At 39.3% G+C, this 17,484-nt stretch overlaps 1 protein-coding gene across 1 annotated transcript; it reads left to right on the top strand.

The window, feature by feature from the left end:
* Nucleotides 1-9,389: 9,389 nt before the first annotated feature.
* On the top strand, nt 9,390-12,244 carry LOC145014701 (Malectin/receptor-like protein kinase family protein). Its single transcript, XM_078973133.1, has one exon. The coding sequence runs from the start codon at nt 9,505-9,507 to the stop codon at nt 12,046-12,048; it is 2,544 nt and encodes an 847-aa protein (XP_078829259.1). The 5' UTR covers nt 9,390-9,504; the 3' UTR covers nt 12,049-12,244.
* The last annotated feature ends 5,240 nt before the right edge of the window (nt 12,245-17,484 follow it).

The raw sequence follows: 17,484 nt of genomic DNA, 5'->3' as shown, positions 1-17,484 counted from the left end.
TTACATGACTGGACCAAAGATCGTCCTTTGAACCAAGTGATTGGAAACTCCAATGCTGGTGTACAGACTCGTTCTGCTATAAGTATCCAAAATGAATGTCATTTCTCAGCATTCATATCCATGGTTGAACCCAAATCCATCAAGGAAGCATTAGAGCATGCTGACTGGACTACAGCCATGCAAGAAGAACTGGCAGAATTTGACCGAAATGAAGTATGGACTCTTGTAGCTCCTCCTCCAAACCATCCCATTGTTGGTACAAGATGGGTATTTCGCAACAAGCTAGATGATGCAGGAGTTATTATCCAAAATAAAGCAAGACTGGTGGCTAAAGGTTTTACTCAAATTGAAGGGCTTGACTACAATGAGACCTTTTCTCCTGTTGCACGACTTGAAGCTATCAGAATATTCCTTTCTTATGCTACTCATAAAGGCTTCAAAGTTTACCAAATGGACGTCAAAAGTGCTTTTCTAAATGGTGAACTTGACATTGAAGTATACCTTCAACAGCCCCCGGTTTTGTTAATCTCTCCTTTCCGAACTACTGTTACAAACTCTGGAAGGCTGTATACGGACTCAAACAGGGTCCTCGGCGTGGTACGAGATCCTCATTGATTTTCTCAAGCGCTACGGTTTCCAAAGAGGAATTCTAGATCCTACTCTGTTCCGAAGATCAAATGGAAAGCATCTCATGTTGGTACAAATTTATGTGGACGACATCATTTTTGGATCTACGGATTCATCTATGGTTGCTGACTTTGCTAAACTAATGATCAATCGATTCCAAATGAGCATGAATCGGGAGTTAAGCTTCTTTCTTGGCCTCCAAGTTAAACAGACTAACATAGGCATCTTCATTCATCAAGAGAAGTACATTTTTGAACTCCTCAAGAAATACTCAGCGGACACCTATGCCTCATCCAAAGTACCAATGGGCTTCGGACACAAGATCTGTGCCGACCCTTCAGGTGTTTCAGTTGATGAAAAGAAGTACTGCGGAATGATTGGATCTCTGCTCTATCTCACAGATAGTCGTTCGGACATCATGTTTCCTACATGCTTGTATGCCAGATTTCAAGTCAACCCCGAAAATGTCTCATCTTTTGGCTGTTAAGTAAATTTTCTGATATCTTAAAGGTACTAAGAACCTCGGAATCTGGTACCCAACAAATGAGAGATTCCTACTCCAAGCTTCCTCAGATCCAAACTATGGTGGACTACAACTGGATAGGAAAAGCACATTAGGTGGATGTCAATTCCTAGGTGGATGATTGGTCAGTTGGTCATCCAAGAAACAAAACTGCATTGCTATTTCTACAGCCGAGGCTGAATACATTGCTGTTGCCAGCTGTACCTCCCAAGTTCTATGGATGAAATTTCAACTCTTGGATTATGGTTACCGATTTCAACGCATTCCTATCTATTGTGGCTCTCAAAGTGCTATTGCAATTTCTCACAATCCAATTCAACACTCCATGACGAAGCACATTGACATAAGGTACCATTTCATTAAAGATCATATTTTAAACGGTAACATTGAACTTATTTTTGTTCCATCTGACGATGAGATTGATGATGTCTTTACTAAGACATTAGACGAAACCAAATTCAATGGTTTTCTGAACAAAATGGGTATGATGATTCCAGATCCTCAGTTCTTTCAAGAGACATGTTCTCTTTGATGGAAGTACTTGAAAGAAAATTGGCTCTGATCTTGAATTTTTTTTTATCTCTAAACTACATTCTTTTGAAGTACACAAGATCATTTTACTTGTCTTTATTTCTAATTACCTCTTGAATTTATAAGTTGTTCAGTTCATCCTAAGCATTTATTGTGACAAGTCCACATAGCCATCCTGATCTACATCTCGCAATTCACTTCATGGTGGCATCCTGGAATTCCACTCCGGAAAGGTATTACTCTATGTACTTCATAATTTCTCAAAATTGACTCCGAAAGTTTTCTCAACCCTTGTTCCGGAATGTTTCTTAAGTCTTTTTCTGAAATTGCTTCAAAACCATTTTTTTTCGAACTTAAAAATCATCATTTTGGAATAATGTTCCGGAATCATCATCAATTTTCTTCTGCTCCGGAACCTAAAAGTTTTTCACTCCGGAATCGTCAGATCTTCAATAAAAAAATTCACTTCGGACCTTCTGCTCTGGAACCTAAACTTCAAACTCACTCCGAATTAATTCCTATTCCGTATTTCTCTCAAAAGACGGTATTTCAGAACTCGCCACTTTACCTTCCGGACCTTAATCAGTCTGTAATCAATCATCCAGAATACCAAAGGTTTTTAAGGTGAAACAGTGGCAACGATTACTTTTAGAAGATCCTTATCCTATCCTCCTCGAATTTCGTGACACGACATCTCTTTAAAGTAACCATTGAGTCGCCGTTTAGGGTTTCCATTTCAAGTTACAAACAACCCAACCTTTCGTGTCCAATGTCACCTCAACCCACAAAAGCAGATAGTCATTTAATGCAACCCATTTTGTATCTGGACCCTCATCATTACCTTTTTAACCTGACCCATTTCCCTTACATATAAATACCTATTCAAACACCCTTTTACCTCTTTACGCTTTCAAAATCCCCAAACTTACAAATTCTCTAACTGTTCTTCGTGTTCTTCAAGCACTCATCTCCTGCAACAATGGCGTCTCCAGAAAAACCTACTCAAACTGCCTCAACCCCAAAGAAATCCATTGCAAGAAAGAAAACTACCAAAGGTTCCAAGGGTTCATCATCATCTGCCGCTACAGAACCGTTTCTGAGAGACATCACTCAACTCTTTTCCCTAAATCCCATGGATTACGATGAATCCATCAGGGTAATGATAGATTTTATCTCAAATCACCCAATCTCCATTCCCCTCACTAAAACCCCTAAACCTCCATTACCACTTCACCATCCTCATTGTGCCTTCGCAAGTATTAAACTCGAAGACGGTGCACTAGAGACTACAATTATCGGTGACAAAACTGTTCCAATCTACAAGTCGACCTTCCTTATGGCGATCGGTGTGAAAGCAAACCCTAGGGGTTTCAAGGTCCAAGAACCAACGATTGAAGAGTTTCAGACGTTTTTGACCTACATCGGGTACAACCAAGACTTCAAGGAAAAAGATTTTAGGAAATCAGCCGTCTCCGGACTCTGGACTGTGCTAATGCACTTCATCATCAGAGGGCTGTCTGGAAAGCATGGAGGAATCGATACGCTAAGCAAAGACTAGCTCAACATCATCTACAACATCTACTCCGGATGCAACAATGCAGTGGATCTTCTAGAAGTTCTATGGCAAGATTTTTTCAAATTTGCCATCAAAAGAAAGGAGAACGAGATTTCGAGCCCTAGGTTCTGGGGACTAACACTCCAACAAGTCTTCAACGAACTTCATAAACCAATTCTGGTTAACACCATCCCTCTGGAGGTATGTGTCACTTTTAAAGTTGTTATGTCTTATTGCATTCCAGACCAATCTTCTTTTGGTCCAGTCAGACGACTTCCAGACCACATGTTGACCCTTATTCCTTCTGATTCCACTTATTTACAATTTCATATGGAGACTTCGATTGTGTTTGACCCAACACAACCTGCGACAGTCTTTGTTGAACCTATCTCGGAAGAGGCCGTTCCTTCTAAGTCCGGAGCCAAAGTGAAAAAGTCTGCCAAACGAAAGACTTCGCCCACAAAACCAAAGCATAAAAAGAAAACCAAAGTCAGTTCCTCCTCTAAACAGGAAGGAACCCATGACATTCTGGCATATTCTGGCCGTCCGCCCACCCCACCTGCCCACTCGTCCGAGGTACCCCTCGATGTTTCAAAATCACATGCACACTATTACGGGGAGTTTGCTCATAATCCACCCTCACCTTCCCAAAAAGGCGATACCGGTGTTAACCATAGTTCCTAGCCCCCTAAAACAAACCCACAAGTCTTTTTCGATAATACCATTATTTCTTCTACACACACACTCCGGAACGCCCGTTCCGGACCCCAAGCATTCCGAAGTTGGAGCTATCCCTCCGACTTCTGATGCCTCAACTGGTCTGATACCTGGAATCTGTATAGGATGACCAAGTGTTAATGATCCCAAATGGGAAGATTTTGTTAACAGGGCCGCATCAAAGCATTCGGATCTCACTAGAGTTCAAGTGGAGTTCACTCTTATCTCCATGAGGAACTGGGCCATCCAAAGCAATATGCCTTATGTTCCTCCTATTGACGCCGATGCAGACAATGAACTTACTTCTGAACTACCACCTGTTACCACTCACCAAGACATCTTCCAAACCAATCCGGGTGGAGATCTCTCCGAAGAAGTCATGCTGGATGATGAAGCAAAAACTGTTCCGGACACAAATTTCATGACTTCAATCTGTTTTCAATCAAAGGCATCCGCATCCAAGTCTACCTATGACTTCGGATCCTCCTCCTCAACCACTCTAGATGGTGGTTCAAACTCCAACATCAAAATCCAGGAAGATGATGTTGCAACAAAGCCTGGTCCATCCATTGATCCCTCTTCTCATCAAGCAAAATCTCCTCACTCCAATTCTGATATCGGATCTTCCGCTGGTAACTACATCAATCCCTTTTCTCTCCTTGAGATGCAAACCAATGTGTTGGATACCATGAATGAGGTTTTCTCAGTTGAAACCTCTGTAACTAAGATTAACACTAAAATGGATCAGAAGGTTTCCAAACTTGATTCCAAGCTCGATGCCATCCTTCAGTTTATGTCCCAACAGTACGAACCATCTGCTGTGGAAAGAGAAGCCCAACTAGATCAATTAATTTCTCTCTGGCTCAAGCTTTCAATGGAGGAAGTTAAAGCCAAGTATGATGCCTCAGTCGAACATTACCTGGATACAATCACCACAATGCTAAAAGTCCATGATGACTTGGTGTCTGCTACAAACGAACTCATTGTTACACACATGTTCATCATGAAAAGCAAATTCAGAGGTTAGAGAAGCAGATTAAGAAAAAGGATGAAATGAACTTGATAATTCAACAAGTCCTCATCAAACTACTTCGATCCACATGGAACTTTGTTGATGTTCTGAACCGAAAGTTTGATGAGATGTTAGTTGTCCTTAGCCATCTATTTGATCATCTTGCAGCTCAAGCTCCCACATCTGAAGCCTACGATGTTCTCACTCGCCAACTCAACACCGGACTCCAAAAGGTGTTTGAAAATTTTGATGGCTTGAAGGATTCACTTATGCTTGCACTGGTTCGGAGAATCACCGACGCAAGAGGGGGAGAAGGATCGAGTCAACCATGGAAACCTATCTCTGAGTTCACTCTCAGAGATGAAAATGACTCGGACGATGATGAATTAAAAGCCCTTTCCATCTCTCCTTCCAAAAGCAATGAAGAAGAAGGAAGTGAAGATGAAGATGAATATATTCCAGAGGAAGCTCCTAAGGGAGTTATTGGTCTTCAAGCTCCTAAGTTGACCCTTCCGAAGGAAATGGTAGAAGAGCAAAGGAGGATCTGGTCCGATGCTTCTTGGCCATCCTCTCTTCTTGATGCTCTCCAGATGGGCATTCAAATGGCAAAAGCAAAATCTATTTTAACTGCTCAAGCCTTCCGAGCCACTCCTTCCATGCAGCCCCCCATTTCGGACCCAGAGATTACTCCGATCGACCAGGGCTCTCCTCTCCGGATCCGTGATGAAATTCCGGAAGAACCTCTTCCAAATCCCACTCCGAAATTTACGATCGATGAAAACATGTAGTTTGTTATATCTGCTCTAAAGAAAGACAAATGGAAGAAGCGCATGACTGCTGAACAACAAGCTTTCCATTCCGGACCTCCTCCGAAGAAAATTCATGGATGGTCTCAATAACAAATTGACGGGCACTAGAGGAAAGCATCCGGATCCAAGCTCTAAAGGATAATCCTGATCCGATGCGTGGGATATCTCCTCTTTGTCGTGAAGGCATCCTCCGCGATCATGAAATCATCCCTTTCATGTATTACGATCTTCCCTCCAACGACTTCAAATAGCTTGATCTTCCTCTCTCTCTCTCTCTCTCTCCCTACAGTAAATACTACATTAAGTTTGCCCCTCTTCATCCCGGTGACGATCCGGAAGTAACGAGAAAGACTTGAAACTTTCTACTCCAAGCACGCATAACCCCTCAAGGAAATGTGGACGAGAAAGAGAATCACCCAAGTCAAAGGCTCTGGAAGGAAAATTTTTGTGAAATTTGAACTCAACTGTCCACTATTTTGCTTTTACATCCTCCGGAACAAACCAACACCCCAGATTGTTACTGATGCTGACTTTCCCTCCATGAATCCTAATGACATCCTCACTTTAGCTACCTACTTCAGAGAAAATCAAAAAGATGACATCAATATGGGAGCTTACCATGCTACTCTGAGCTTCCTGAAAGATTATGTTGCGGAATTTTGTCGACGCGATTATGAGCTTGCACACCTATACGGAACTGAGTAATTTATTGCTAAAATCAACTTTGTTCTTCCAGAAGTTGAACTCCTTGCCGATGGTCCACTCGAAGAACAGGTTATAGGGTTTTTCTACACAACAAGCAAGACAATCAAGGACTGTTTCCGAGTCCTTGACAAACATCTAGTTCTGACTAAAGCTCTGAAAAAGTACATATACCGGGTGTCCAAGTCTGATGCTCTGGAACAGGTCCAGGAAAAGATTGTAAGTCAATTGGCGTGGTACATTGAAGTCCAAGAATGGTTGTTCAGAGCCTACACCTTCATCAAGGAAAAAACGATCTAAGTTTGCCTGGATTGCTAAGTTCACTTAGGGGGAGATTGTTGGAACTTGAAAGTGAACATCTAGCAATCCTAAGTACTCATTCCAAAGTATGTATGTTCTGAAGTCGAGAGAAGTCCCGAATCTATCCGGACCAGACTAGAAGAAGATAGGGACATAAAGGCATTCCGGAATAACCTTCAAGTCCGAAATGGATGTTGATTCGGAGTCACAATATTTTGTCTTTATGCATTTATGAATTTTGTCTTTGTATTGATGTGACGTTTCATAGTACTTAGTCTTTTGTAATATTAGACAATCAGAATGTCAGAAACATTTCTATTGTCCAGTCCTATGTAAGCCTTCTAGTTAATTCGCTGTAACCTTCACTCCTATTTATAGGAGCTTTTAATGAAAAGTCATATGCGGATCATTCACTCAACTTTTGGCATTTACTAAGTTATTTCAAACTTCTTTCAAGCATTCTTCTTGTTCTTCATTTATTAGCTTTACTTTGATCTTTTATTCTCATTCTTCATTTAATGCTTGATCATTTGTTGAATACATTATCAAAGACTTGACTGGTCTTTCCAGGCTAGACTTGAACATTTATTAGCAAGCAATCATTGATCTTAAGCATTCACTCAAGGTTTGAGTTCTCAAACCTTGTCCCTGCGCATCAGATCTATGTTGTTCTCTTAGGGGCAAGTACACAAGTTGGTTGTCTGTTATGAGTTCTTTGCATTCAATGAATGTTGTGAGTTGGACTTTGAGATTGACATGGGTCGGGATAGTTGGATGCATTGCATTATCCATTTGGACTGTTTCTTCTTTATTTTATATATATATATATATATATATATATATATATATATATATATATATCAAGTTTTGAACACTTATTTATTGATCAGATTATCGTTCTAAGTGTTTTATGACTCGTATGGGTATTATTTGGATCTATATGATCATGTTTGGATTTTGATTATTGAGAAAATTTTATTAGAGGTACATCTACCTCATATTGTTCATTCATTCGTGAAGTTTATATGAGTTTTGTAACAGTTGACAATGTACTTTGACATATGTATTATTTTACCCCCAGGCTAACTTTTGATATTGTTTTTTTTTTTGGTTTGAGAATGTATGGGTTTGTATATTTGTCTATGAACCACAATGTTTATTCATACATCGTCCATAATGTCTAACCTTGAGATTGTACTAACTTGGTTTCTCATAGCCTAACCTATTTGTTGATAAATTGTTGCAGATGGTAGTCAGAAGCTTAGAAGACTCATAAGATTTGGATATTTAGAAGAGTTTTGGTTTGTAATATCTTCTTAAACCTTTGTTTTGATTTGTTGTATCACTCTCGCATGATATGTTGTATTTAACCACTAAATGTTTTGGAAATTTTTAATTGAGACCGTTATCCACGTTTGAACTTTGTAAAATATTTGAAATAAACTTTGGGATTGTTTTTTTGCAAACTTAAACTCTGAAATTGATTTGAAAGATTTTATTAAATGTTATTCAAACAGTCCCATGAGAGGGGTGTTACAGCGGGGGACCGGGGTGTTAAAAATATCCGATATTTTCTCCGAAAATCCGATCTAAAAATTCAGATATTCAAAAATTCGGATATCTGGGTATTCGATTCGAATACAGATATTGATTTTCAGAAAATTCAGATATGTCAGATATCCGATATCTAACATGTATTTTACTATTAATAAAAATAGTTTTGTTTTGTATTTAAACTTAGGATTAGAGATCTTGAAATTTAGTTGATCCTTTATTGTTGGATGACTTCTATATAGTCAAATTGGTTTGATTTTTCATGATATTCTTTTTTATATAAACATAATGCAAATTATACAAAATTATAAGAGAATTTTTTACCCCATTCTTTCCAAGCTTCATTCTGTTAAATTATTCATAGTTATTTATTATTATAAAAAACTCATGCACTGATGGTATGAATTCAAATCAACAATCATTGGCTTGGATGTTATAATTAAGTATGTTAAATGACTAATGGATATTATATTATTAGTTTTATTTTTATTTTAAATAGTAAATTAAGTTTGATTTTACTTTGTTGTAGATTATATTTATTATTTAAAAATTATATGAAGTAAAAATTTCTGATATCCGTTTTCAATATCCGAATCCGTATCCAAAATTTCGGATTCGAATTCAATTATTAAAAATTCACTATCCGAAATTTGGATATTCGGCTTTGAACATCCGAATAGGGTTACTGGAGGTTGCTCGTAATTTATTTTATATTCTTAAAAGTTATAAATTGGTAAAAGAAAATGAAAATAATAAAAAGAGTAATTTAGTCGACCAAGGTGTTTACCATGGGACCATTGGTGTAATTTTCAAAAGCCAAGTTGGTATAAATTGTCAATTGCTTTCAACCAAGGACCAAAACTATAAATTTTTATATGGACCAAGGTCTTTTACCATGAGACCATTGGTGTAATTTTCAAAAGCGACAGGGGTATAAACTATACACTGTTTTTAATAAGGGACCAAAAATATAAATTTAACAAACTACAGGGAATATTTCTGTAAATTTAAATCAAGTCACCGTCAAATGTAATTTATTTGTATATTTGGAAAGCAGTTGGTAAATTTAAAAATAACCCACACGTTTTCTATCCTTTTGCTTCGTACAGAATTTGCGGAATATAACATCTTTCTCTTTCCATCGTCTTCCCCACAAATGGAAAGATGAACATTCATGTCGATCCTTCTCTTTCTTCTCTTCTCTGGCACAATCACCACCGTCTCCGCCTTCATTGCAACCGCTCCGGCTAAATCCGATTCATTTACACCTCCCGATAACTACCTCATAGACTGCGGTTCCTCCTCCCAGACCACCCTCCCCGACAGACGCATATTCTCCTCCGATTCAACTTCATCGCAATATTTGCAATACAAAGGCCGTGAAATCTCTGTGGCTGATCAATCCGCCGATGTGCCTCTCCCGATTTACAAATCCGCCAAGGTTTTCGATGCCGAAGCCACGTATTCATTTCGTGTCACGAAAACCGGTTGGCATTGGGTGAGACTGCATTTCTTCCCGATAATCGGGACGAATAACGAGTTTAAATTGCAGGAAACGAAGTTTACGGTGGTCGCGGCGGACGCTTTGGTTCTCCTCCATAGATATACTCCGAAAGAATTGGAAATGCATGAATACCTCATGAATGTGACATCAGAGCGTATCGATCTTAGATTCTGTGGGAAAAAGGAATCCCCGGCGTTTGTTAACGCGATAGAGGTGGTTTCCGCCCCGGATATGGTGATTACCGACACCAGCGACGCTCTCTTCCCTGTCGGGAAAAAAATCCACGGAATGACGAGATACTCATATCGGAAAATCTATCGGCTCAATGTCGGTGGGCCTACCATCACTCCGGGAAATGATACCCTAGGGCGAACGTGGAATTCCGATGAAAAGTTCCTTAAACCTCCGTCAGCGGCGAAAAACATATCGTTAGCACCGAACGTTGTTACCTATCTTGAAGGCGGTTCGCCGTTGATTGCACCGCCTACAGTGTACGCATCCGCCATGGAAATGGGGACTTCGAACACAATCGCCCCTAATTTCAATGTCACTTGGCAATTCGATCTCGATAAATCCTATCCGTATCTCATTCGTCTGCATTTTGCTGACATTGTCAGCAAAACGCTAAACGAATTGTACTTCAATGTGTATGTTGGCGGGAAAATCGCAGTCTCAGCCCTCGATCTGTCGTCGATAACCAACGGCTTAGCGGTAGCTTACTACCATGACGTGTTTGTGGAGCCGCCTATGGTTTCAAATCCGTTCTTCATTCAAGTTGGTCCGTTGAACGAACCAATGGGAACCAAAAACGCGATCCTAAACGGTCTCGAAATCTTGCGAATCAACAATTCGGTGAACAGTTTAGACGGGGAGTTTGGCGCTGACGGGAGGTCGGCCACCGGACCAGGGCGGGGTACGGTGGCGGCGGTTGGTTTCGCGATGATGTTTGGAGCGTTCGCCGGGTTAGGTGCTATGGCTGTGAAATGGCAAAAGAGACCTCAAGATTGGCAGAAGAAGAATAGTTTCTCGTCGTGGTTGCTTCCCGTTCACGCCGGCGACGCCAGTTTTCTGTCGTCGAGCAAAAACTCATTGGGCTCGAAGAAAAGCGCGTTCTATTCCTCAACACAGGGGCTAGGCCGATACCTTTCGTTTGCCGAATTACAAGACGCTACAAAGAATTGGGATTCCAATTCAGTGATCGGAATCGGAGGTTTTGGAAACGTCTACCTTGGAATACTCGAAGATGGAACAAAAGTCGCCGTGAAACGTGGAAACCCACAATCAGAACAAGGCATCAACGAGTTCCAAACTGAGCTCCAGATGCTATCCAAACTCCGCCACCGCCACCTGGTATCGTTGATCGGGTACTGTGACGAGAACGCCGAGATGATTCTAGTCTACGAGTTCATGGAACACGGCCCTCTCAGAGACCATTTATACGGGAAAGGATTGCCGGTGGTTTCATGGAAGCAAAGATTGGAAATTTGCATCGGGGCGGCGCGTGGGTTGCACTACCTCCACACAGGATCGGCCACCGCCATCATCCACCGTGATGTGAAAACCACCAACATTCTTCTAGACGAAAACTTCACTGCAAAAATGGCGGATTTTGGGCTTTCGAAAGACGTCGGAATGGGTGAAGCCCATGTGAGCACCGCCGTGAAAGGAAGCTTCGGGTATTTAGATCCGGAATACTTTCGTAAACAACAATTAACAGATAAATCCGATGTGTATTCGTTTGGGGTGGTGTTGCTGGAAGTTTTATGTGCCCGATCCGCCATCGACCCGTCTTTACCCAGAGAACAAGTCAACTTAGCAGAATGGGCGATGCAATGGAAACGAAAGGGTTTACTGGACAAAATAATCGACCCTAATTTGGTCGGAAAGATCAACCCGGAGTCGATGAACAAGTTTGCAGAGGCGGCGGAGAAGTGTTTGGCGGAATACGGTGTTGACCGGCCGACCATGGGAGATGTTTTGTGGAACTTGGAGTACGCGTTGCAATTACAGGACCAGGGGAAAGCGGAGGAAGGCGGCGGAAGTAGTGGTGGTGGATCGGCGTTAGCGAATGCTGCACCGCTTGCTCCGGCGGTTGATAATAGGCCGGTTATGACATCTGCTCAGGCGAGTCAGAATCCGGCGGAAGTTCAGGTGATTGAGGATCATTCTGGGACTGCCATGTTTGAACAATATGCAAATCTTAACGGCCGGTGAACTAGATAAGCTGAGGTAGAAGATGAGAGATAATGTCCTTTTTTTAATGCAAATCTTTGGTAGTGTAGTTTAGTGTTAGTTATTCTTTCCTTTTTCTTGTTAGTTTGGTTGTATAATTAGCTCTACTTCTAGTTGTATAATTGTACATATAGATACTTTCATATCAACTTCGGTGAAAGACTAAAATGACAAAAATATACCCTATCTTTTTTTTTTTTTAATCAAATCATAAATTTTGATAATCAGGTGTCATAACCGGCCTAGTATGTATGTTTCTTTTCTTTGGCTTCTAAAAATAATTATTTCACAAAAAAAAAAAAAAAAAAAAAAAAAAAAAAAAAAAAACCTCGAATATTATATGGTTATATTGTGTGTAAAATGACTATTTCATTTGCTTGATATCAATCCCTTTTTTTTCGGAATTAAACAAAAATAAAAATTGATTTTTTAATGAAAAAGCAAAATGCATTGCCTAAATCATTAAGAGTTTGCATGTCTAGTGTGACATTATTTTTAAAATTAGGTTGCAATAAAATGAGGGTTATTTCATATGGTATTGGTTGATGGGTTGTTTCTTTTAAAAGTAGGTTTCTATTCATCTAGTTTTTTGTTTAATAGTAGGTTGCTATTTTATGCACTTTTTTTTTGGTGCTTTAAAGTATATTGCTATAAAGTGGAAAAGGTAAAGCTAAAAAATGTAGGTTGCTCTTTTATGCATTTAACTTCTTGATCGCGCTTTATAGTTTATTCAAAGTTGTTTTTGTTAGAAAATTATATTTTAGGTCATTTTACAATTCTATGGAGAAGTTTGAAAGGTAAATATTATTATTTATTTGTCATGAAAATGTCAATGTTTGTTTTATTTTTTATTTTAAATTAAATGTGTTAAATTTTAGTATTTTACTCAACTCATATTCTTAGGTAAAAATGTGTAATTGTCTGTTGAATTTCTTTTTTATTTTCTAAAAGTTCATAAAATTATTCTTCCATTTATACCGAACAAGATATATGATAGGTTTATGTTCAATTCACTCAATTGTCACACTTTTTAATCCTCATATATAGAAAATTTAAAGGTAAATAAGTTTAAAATTTTAAAATTTCATTAATCAAATGGGTTATCTCATGTAAACTATGATGCAATTTAGGGGAAAGTTTGTATCTCTAATAGGAAAAATAGCAATTACAACATGAGAAAAGTGAATATGTGGTTGTTGGCAATTTTTTAAAAACCGGTTTATTAGTTGAATCGGTATGGTGACCGGTTTCCAGTTCAACCGGTTCGACCACCGGGTGAACCGGTTTCTATATTTTTCATGTTTTTTTCTATTTTCCTACACATACATATATAAATTATGTATTTGATTTTACAAGTTCAAACATTAAAAATACATATAAAAATAAGTTGTAGATAAATCCAAATACATTAAAATAACACATAATCATAAGTTTTAGTGTTTTACATCAATACATACACGTCAAAAAGAAAATAAAATATAATACCAAAACAACATATAGTTTTATATGAATACAAACACATCAAAACTTTTTATAAAATTTACTATATATTTTTATTCAAAGAAAACTTAATAGATTTGAAAAAAATCACTAAAGTTTGTTATGTAAATGGTTATTTTTTATGTGGTTTTATTAGGTTTAACCGGTTCAACCGGGTTTTTCTAAAAACCAGCCGGTTCAATCCGGTTCAAAAATCAATGTAAAACCGGTGATAGTTGAACCGCTTTCTCTCCCGGTTCCCGGTCCAACCGGTTCGACCGGCCGGTTCAAACTGGTTTTTAAAACATTGGTTGTTGGGTTACTAAGATTGGGTTTAGAACCATTTGAAACGCCATCGTTTTGTAGAAAATCATCTATATGTTCATTTTTTTTTCTAATTACTTGAATTATTCTAAATTTTTTCCATGTTTATCTGATACAAGATCTCAAATTCTATTGATACGATTCCTTTTTTCTCTCCGACTCTAATTTCTCTAATACTTTTTGACATTTTGAAGAAACTAATTAAAAACTTCATCTACTTCATTATTGCAAGGTGTTGTCTCCGTTGCTAGTACATTCTCATATATATTTCTTTATTTTCCTTCATCACAACCCCAATCACTAGTTTCGTTGGCATTTAAGCAACTTGATTATTTTATTTTATTTTTTGTAAGTGGGTATCACCATTATGTATTCATTCTGTGTTCAATATTGATGTTTGATTTTTTGTAAAATTTAATAATCTGTATTATTTGTTAGCATTCGATCCACTTTCTTTTACATGCAATTTGGATTTGAAGTTTTTTTTGCCATAATTTGTTGGTATGTATCACAATTAGCTAAATTGTCTACTGTTCAATTTTAAAGTTTGAATTTTTGTAACATTTAATAATTTATATCATTTGTTGGTGTTGCTATAGAATTCGATATACAAAAGTACTACAATTTTGCTGCTAAAGTTCTCAAGAACCATTTTAAGTACAATATTTAGATATTGTCCCAAGTTATTAGACTAGTCTTTATAGTATATGGTACCAAAGTGTAACATTGTTTTAGTATATATATTCCTTGTATCTTATTCACGTGAATATACAATTTTACCAATTACCAAAGTCTGATTTGGTATCAGAGCTAATTCACCCTAAACCTAATTTGCTGCTGCAACCGTCATTCTCCTTCCAGAAGTCGCTGATCACCATTGTCTTCTTCCTCTACCTGTTCATAAAATCAATACAAGATAAAGATGTCAACCATCGTAGATTTTACCCAAGCCGACAAAGCTGTTCACAACTCACATAAGTTTGGTTTTAAATTATCCTCGACAAATTATGGGTTTTGGAAAACAATGATTCAACCCTTTCTCATAACAAACAATCTATTTGGTTACATTGACGGTACTGTTTCTTGTCCTTCATCTACTGTCTTATTGGCTGGATCTTCCTCTGATAAAGACAAGGAGCCGACTGCTACCACACAAGTCAACCCGGAGTATACAACATGGGTATCGAATGATGCTCACGTCAGGATGATAGTTCTGTCCACGATTTCTGAAAGTGCTTTTCAACATGTTCAAGGAGTAACTTCTCGGGAATTATGGTTGGCTTTGGAACGTGCTTATGCTCCGCACACTGCTTCAAGGGAATACACATTGAAGACTCAGCTACTGAAGATACAGATGAAGCCTGATGAGTCATCATCAGCCTACCTTACTAGAGCTCAAGAATACTCGGATGCCTTAGCCAATATAGGCGAACCCATGAAAGAGAAAGACGTGGTCATGCTTGTCCTATCCGGTCTCCGTGAAGAATACAATGGTTTCAAATCAACCATTCTTGCCCGTCAAGTACCCATTGCCTTTGTTGACCTTCACGCTCTACTGCTAGATCATGACTATATGATCTCGAAAAACTCCATTGAGGTTAACCCTGCGCAAGCCTTTACTGCAGCAGCATCCATTCGCAAACCGGTAACCACAACCGGCCCATCACAGGTCTCTACAGATGCAGTTCAAGCCATCCAGCAACTTGCTGCTCAGTTAGGCTTTCAGTTGCAACCAATTGGTTCCCAACAGCCCCAAGCACACTATACAAATCGATCTCAGAACAACCGTGACCGGACTCAAAACAATCGGTCAGGCAACTCCACCAACAACCGAGGACGTGGGAACTACAACAACCGTAATCAAGGCGGAGGTACTCGTAATCAGTTTAGTTGGGCATCTAATCAAAATACTGTGTATGGCACTTGTAACAGGTGTGGTATAGGGCATGTACCATCCCAATGCCCAAACCGTGATCCCAGTACTTTCCGATCGAGACAAGCACCATCTGCCAACTTTGCTGATTCCCGCTCCCAATCTTCAAGCACGTGGCTTCCAGATACAGGGTCAAGTCACCATGTTGCATCACACCTCTCTAGTTTTGACACCTCTGAAGCCTACTATGGCGAGGATAATCTTCATGTTGGTGACGGTAAGGGTTTACCCATTTTACACATTGGATCTTCCCGCTTTTATTCACCTAACAAAACATTCAACCTTAAACACATTCTACATGTTCCAGCCATTACAAAAAATCTCCTTTCTGTTCAACAGTTTTGTCACGACAATAATGTTTATTTTGAATTTCATTCTACCTTTTTCACTGTGAAGGACACGTCTACACACAATATCCTCCACATGGGTCCAAATAACGGGGGTCTATATTCCTTCAATCTTCCAAGAGTTCAATCTAAAGTATCCTTCTCTGCGCGTGCTTCTTCAACTACATGGCATCACAGATTGGGTCATCCGCATCCACAACTCTTGCAGTCTATGTTTTCTAAGTTTCGTTTACCTTTGTCAAACAATTGTTCTAGTATTTCTTGTGATTCATGCTCTATTGGCAAGTCTTCAAAACTTCATTTATTACCGTCTAATATTAAAACTGCTCATGTTTTGGATCTTGTCTTTTGTGATGTTTGGGGCCCCGTTCCGGTTACATCGTTCGGTGGTCACCATTATTTTCTATTGTGTGTAGATCATTTTACTAGATTCATGTGGATATTTCCTTTGAAACAAAAATCTGATGTTTTCTCAACCTTCAAGCAGTTCCTCCTTACTGTTGAACGCCAATTTACCACCAAACTTAAATCTGTCCAAACCGACTGGGGGAGTGAATTTCGAAACCTCTCCTCATTCTTTTCCACTCTCGGCATTATACATCGCCTCTCTTGTCCATATACAAGTGAACAAAATGGCTTTGTTGAACGTCGCCACCGCCATGTAGTCGAAACCGGCCTTACCTTATTAGCCAAATCCAACGTTCCACAACGGTTTTGGCATTTTGCTTTTGACACCGCCACTTACCTGATAAATCGTATGCCCTCACGGACAAACTCCAACACCTCCCCTTTTGAACTTGTTTTCGGTCGTCATCCTGATTACTCTTTTCTACGAGTGTTTGGGTGTCAATGTTTTCCCCACCTACGTCCTTACAACAAACATAAAATGGACTTCCGCTCAACATCGTGTGTGTTTCTCGGTTATAGTACCTCCCATCATGGCTATCGATGCTTTGATCCACAAACCGATCGCATCTATATTGCCCGTCACGTTCGATTCAATGAACAATCATTTCCCTTTACCATCTCTACCACTCCTCCAAGTATTTCACCCTCCACCGAACCATATTACTCCTCCTATCCCGCTTCACAACCAGTTGCCAACTTAGACCCGTTATCTTCCACTCCGCTCCATCCCATCCAGGAAACCCCACCCCTACCTCAAACCGACCCACCACAACCATCACCCTCTACGCAATCGTCTCCTTTACCGACCCAAACATACTCCCGTCGACCAACAACACACCAACCCACTACCTTCACCCCTTCCGCCTATGACCGGTATACCCATACTTAACCGTCTTCCGGTCCTTCTGATTCTGCCACACCGACACC

Source organism: Lactuca saligna, chromosome 9 (genome assembly GCF_052625555.1).
Source record: "Lactuca saligna cultivar CGN05327 chromosome 9, ASM5262555v1, whole genome shotgun sequence".
Classification (NCBI taxonomy): Eukaryota; Viridiplantae; Streptophyta; class Magnoliopsida; order Asterales; family Asteraceae; genus Lactuca; species Lactuca saligna.
This window is presented reverse-complemented; position numbering and strand designations above follow the sequence as displayed.

Coding starts and splice junctions, on each gene's coding strand:
- LOC145014701 (XM_078973133.1), top strand. CDS start 9,505: ATGTCGATCCTTCTCTTTCTTCTCTTCTCTGGCACAATCACCACCGTC.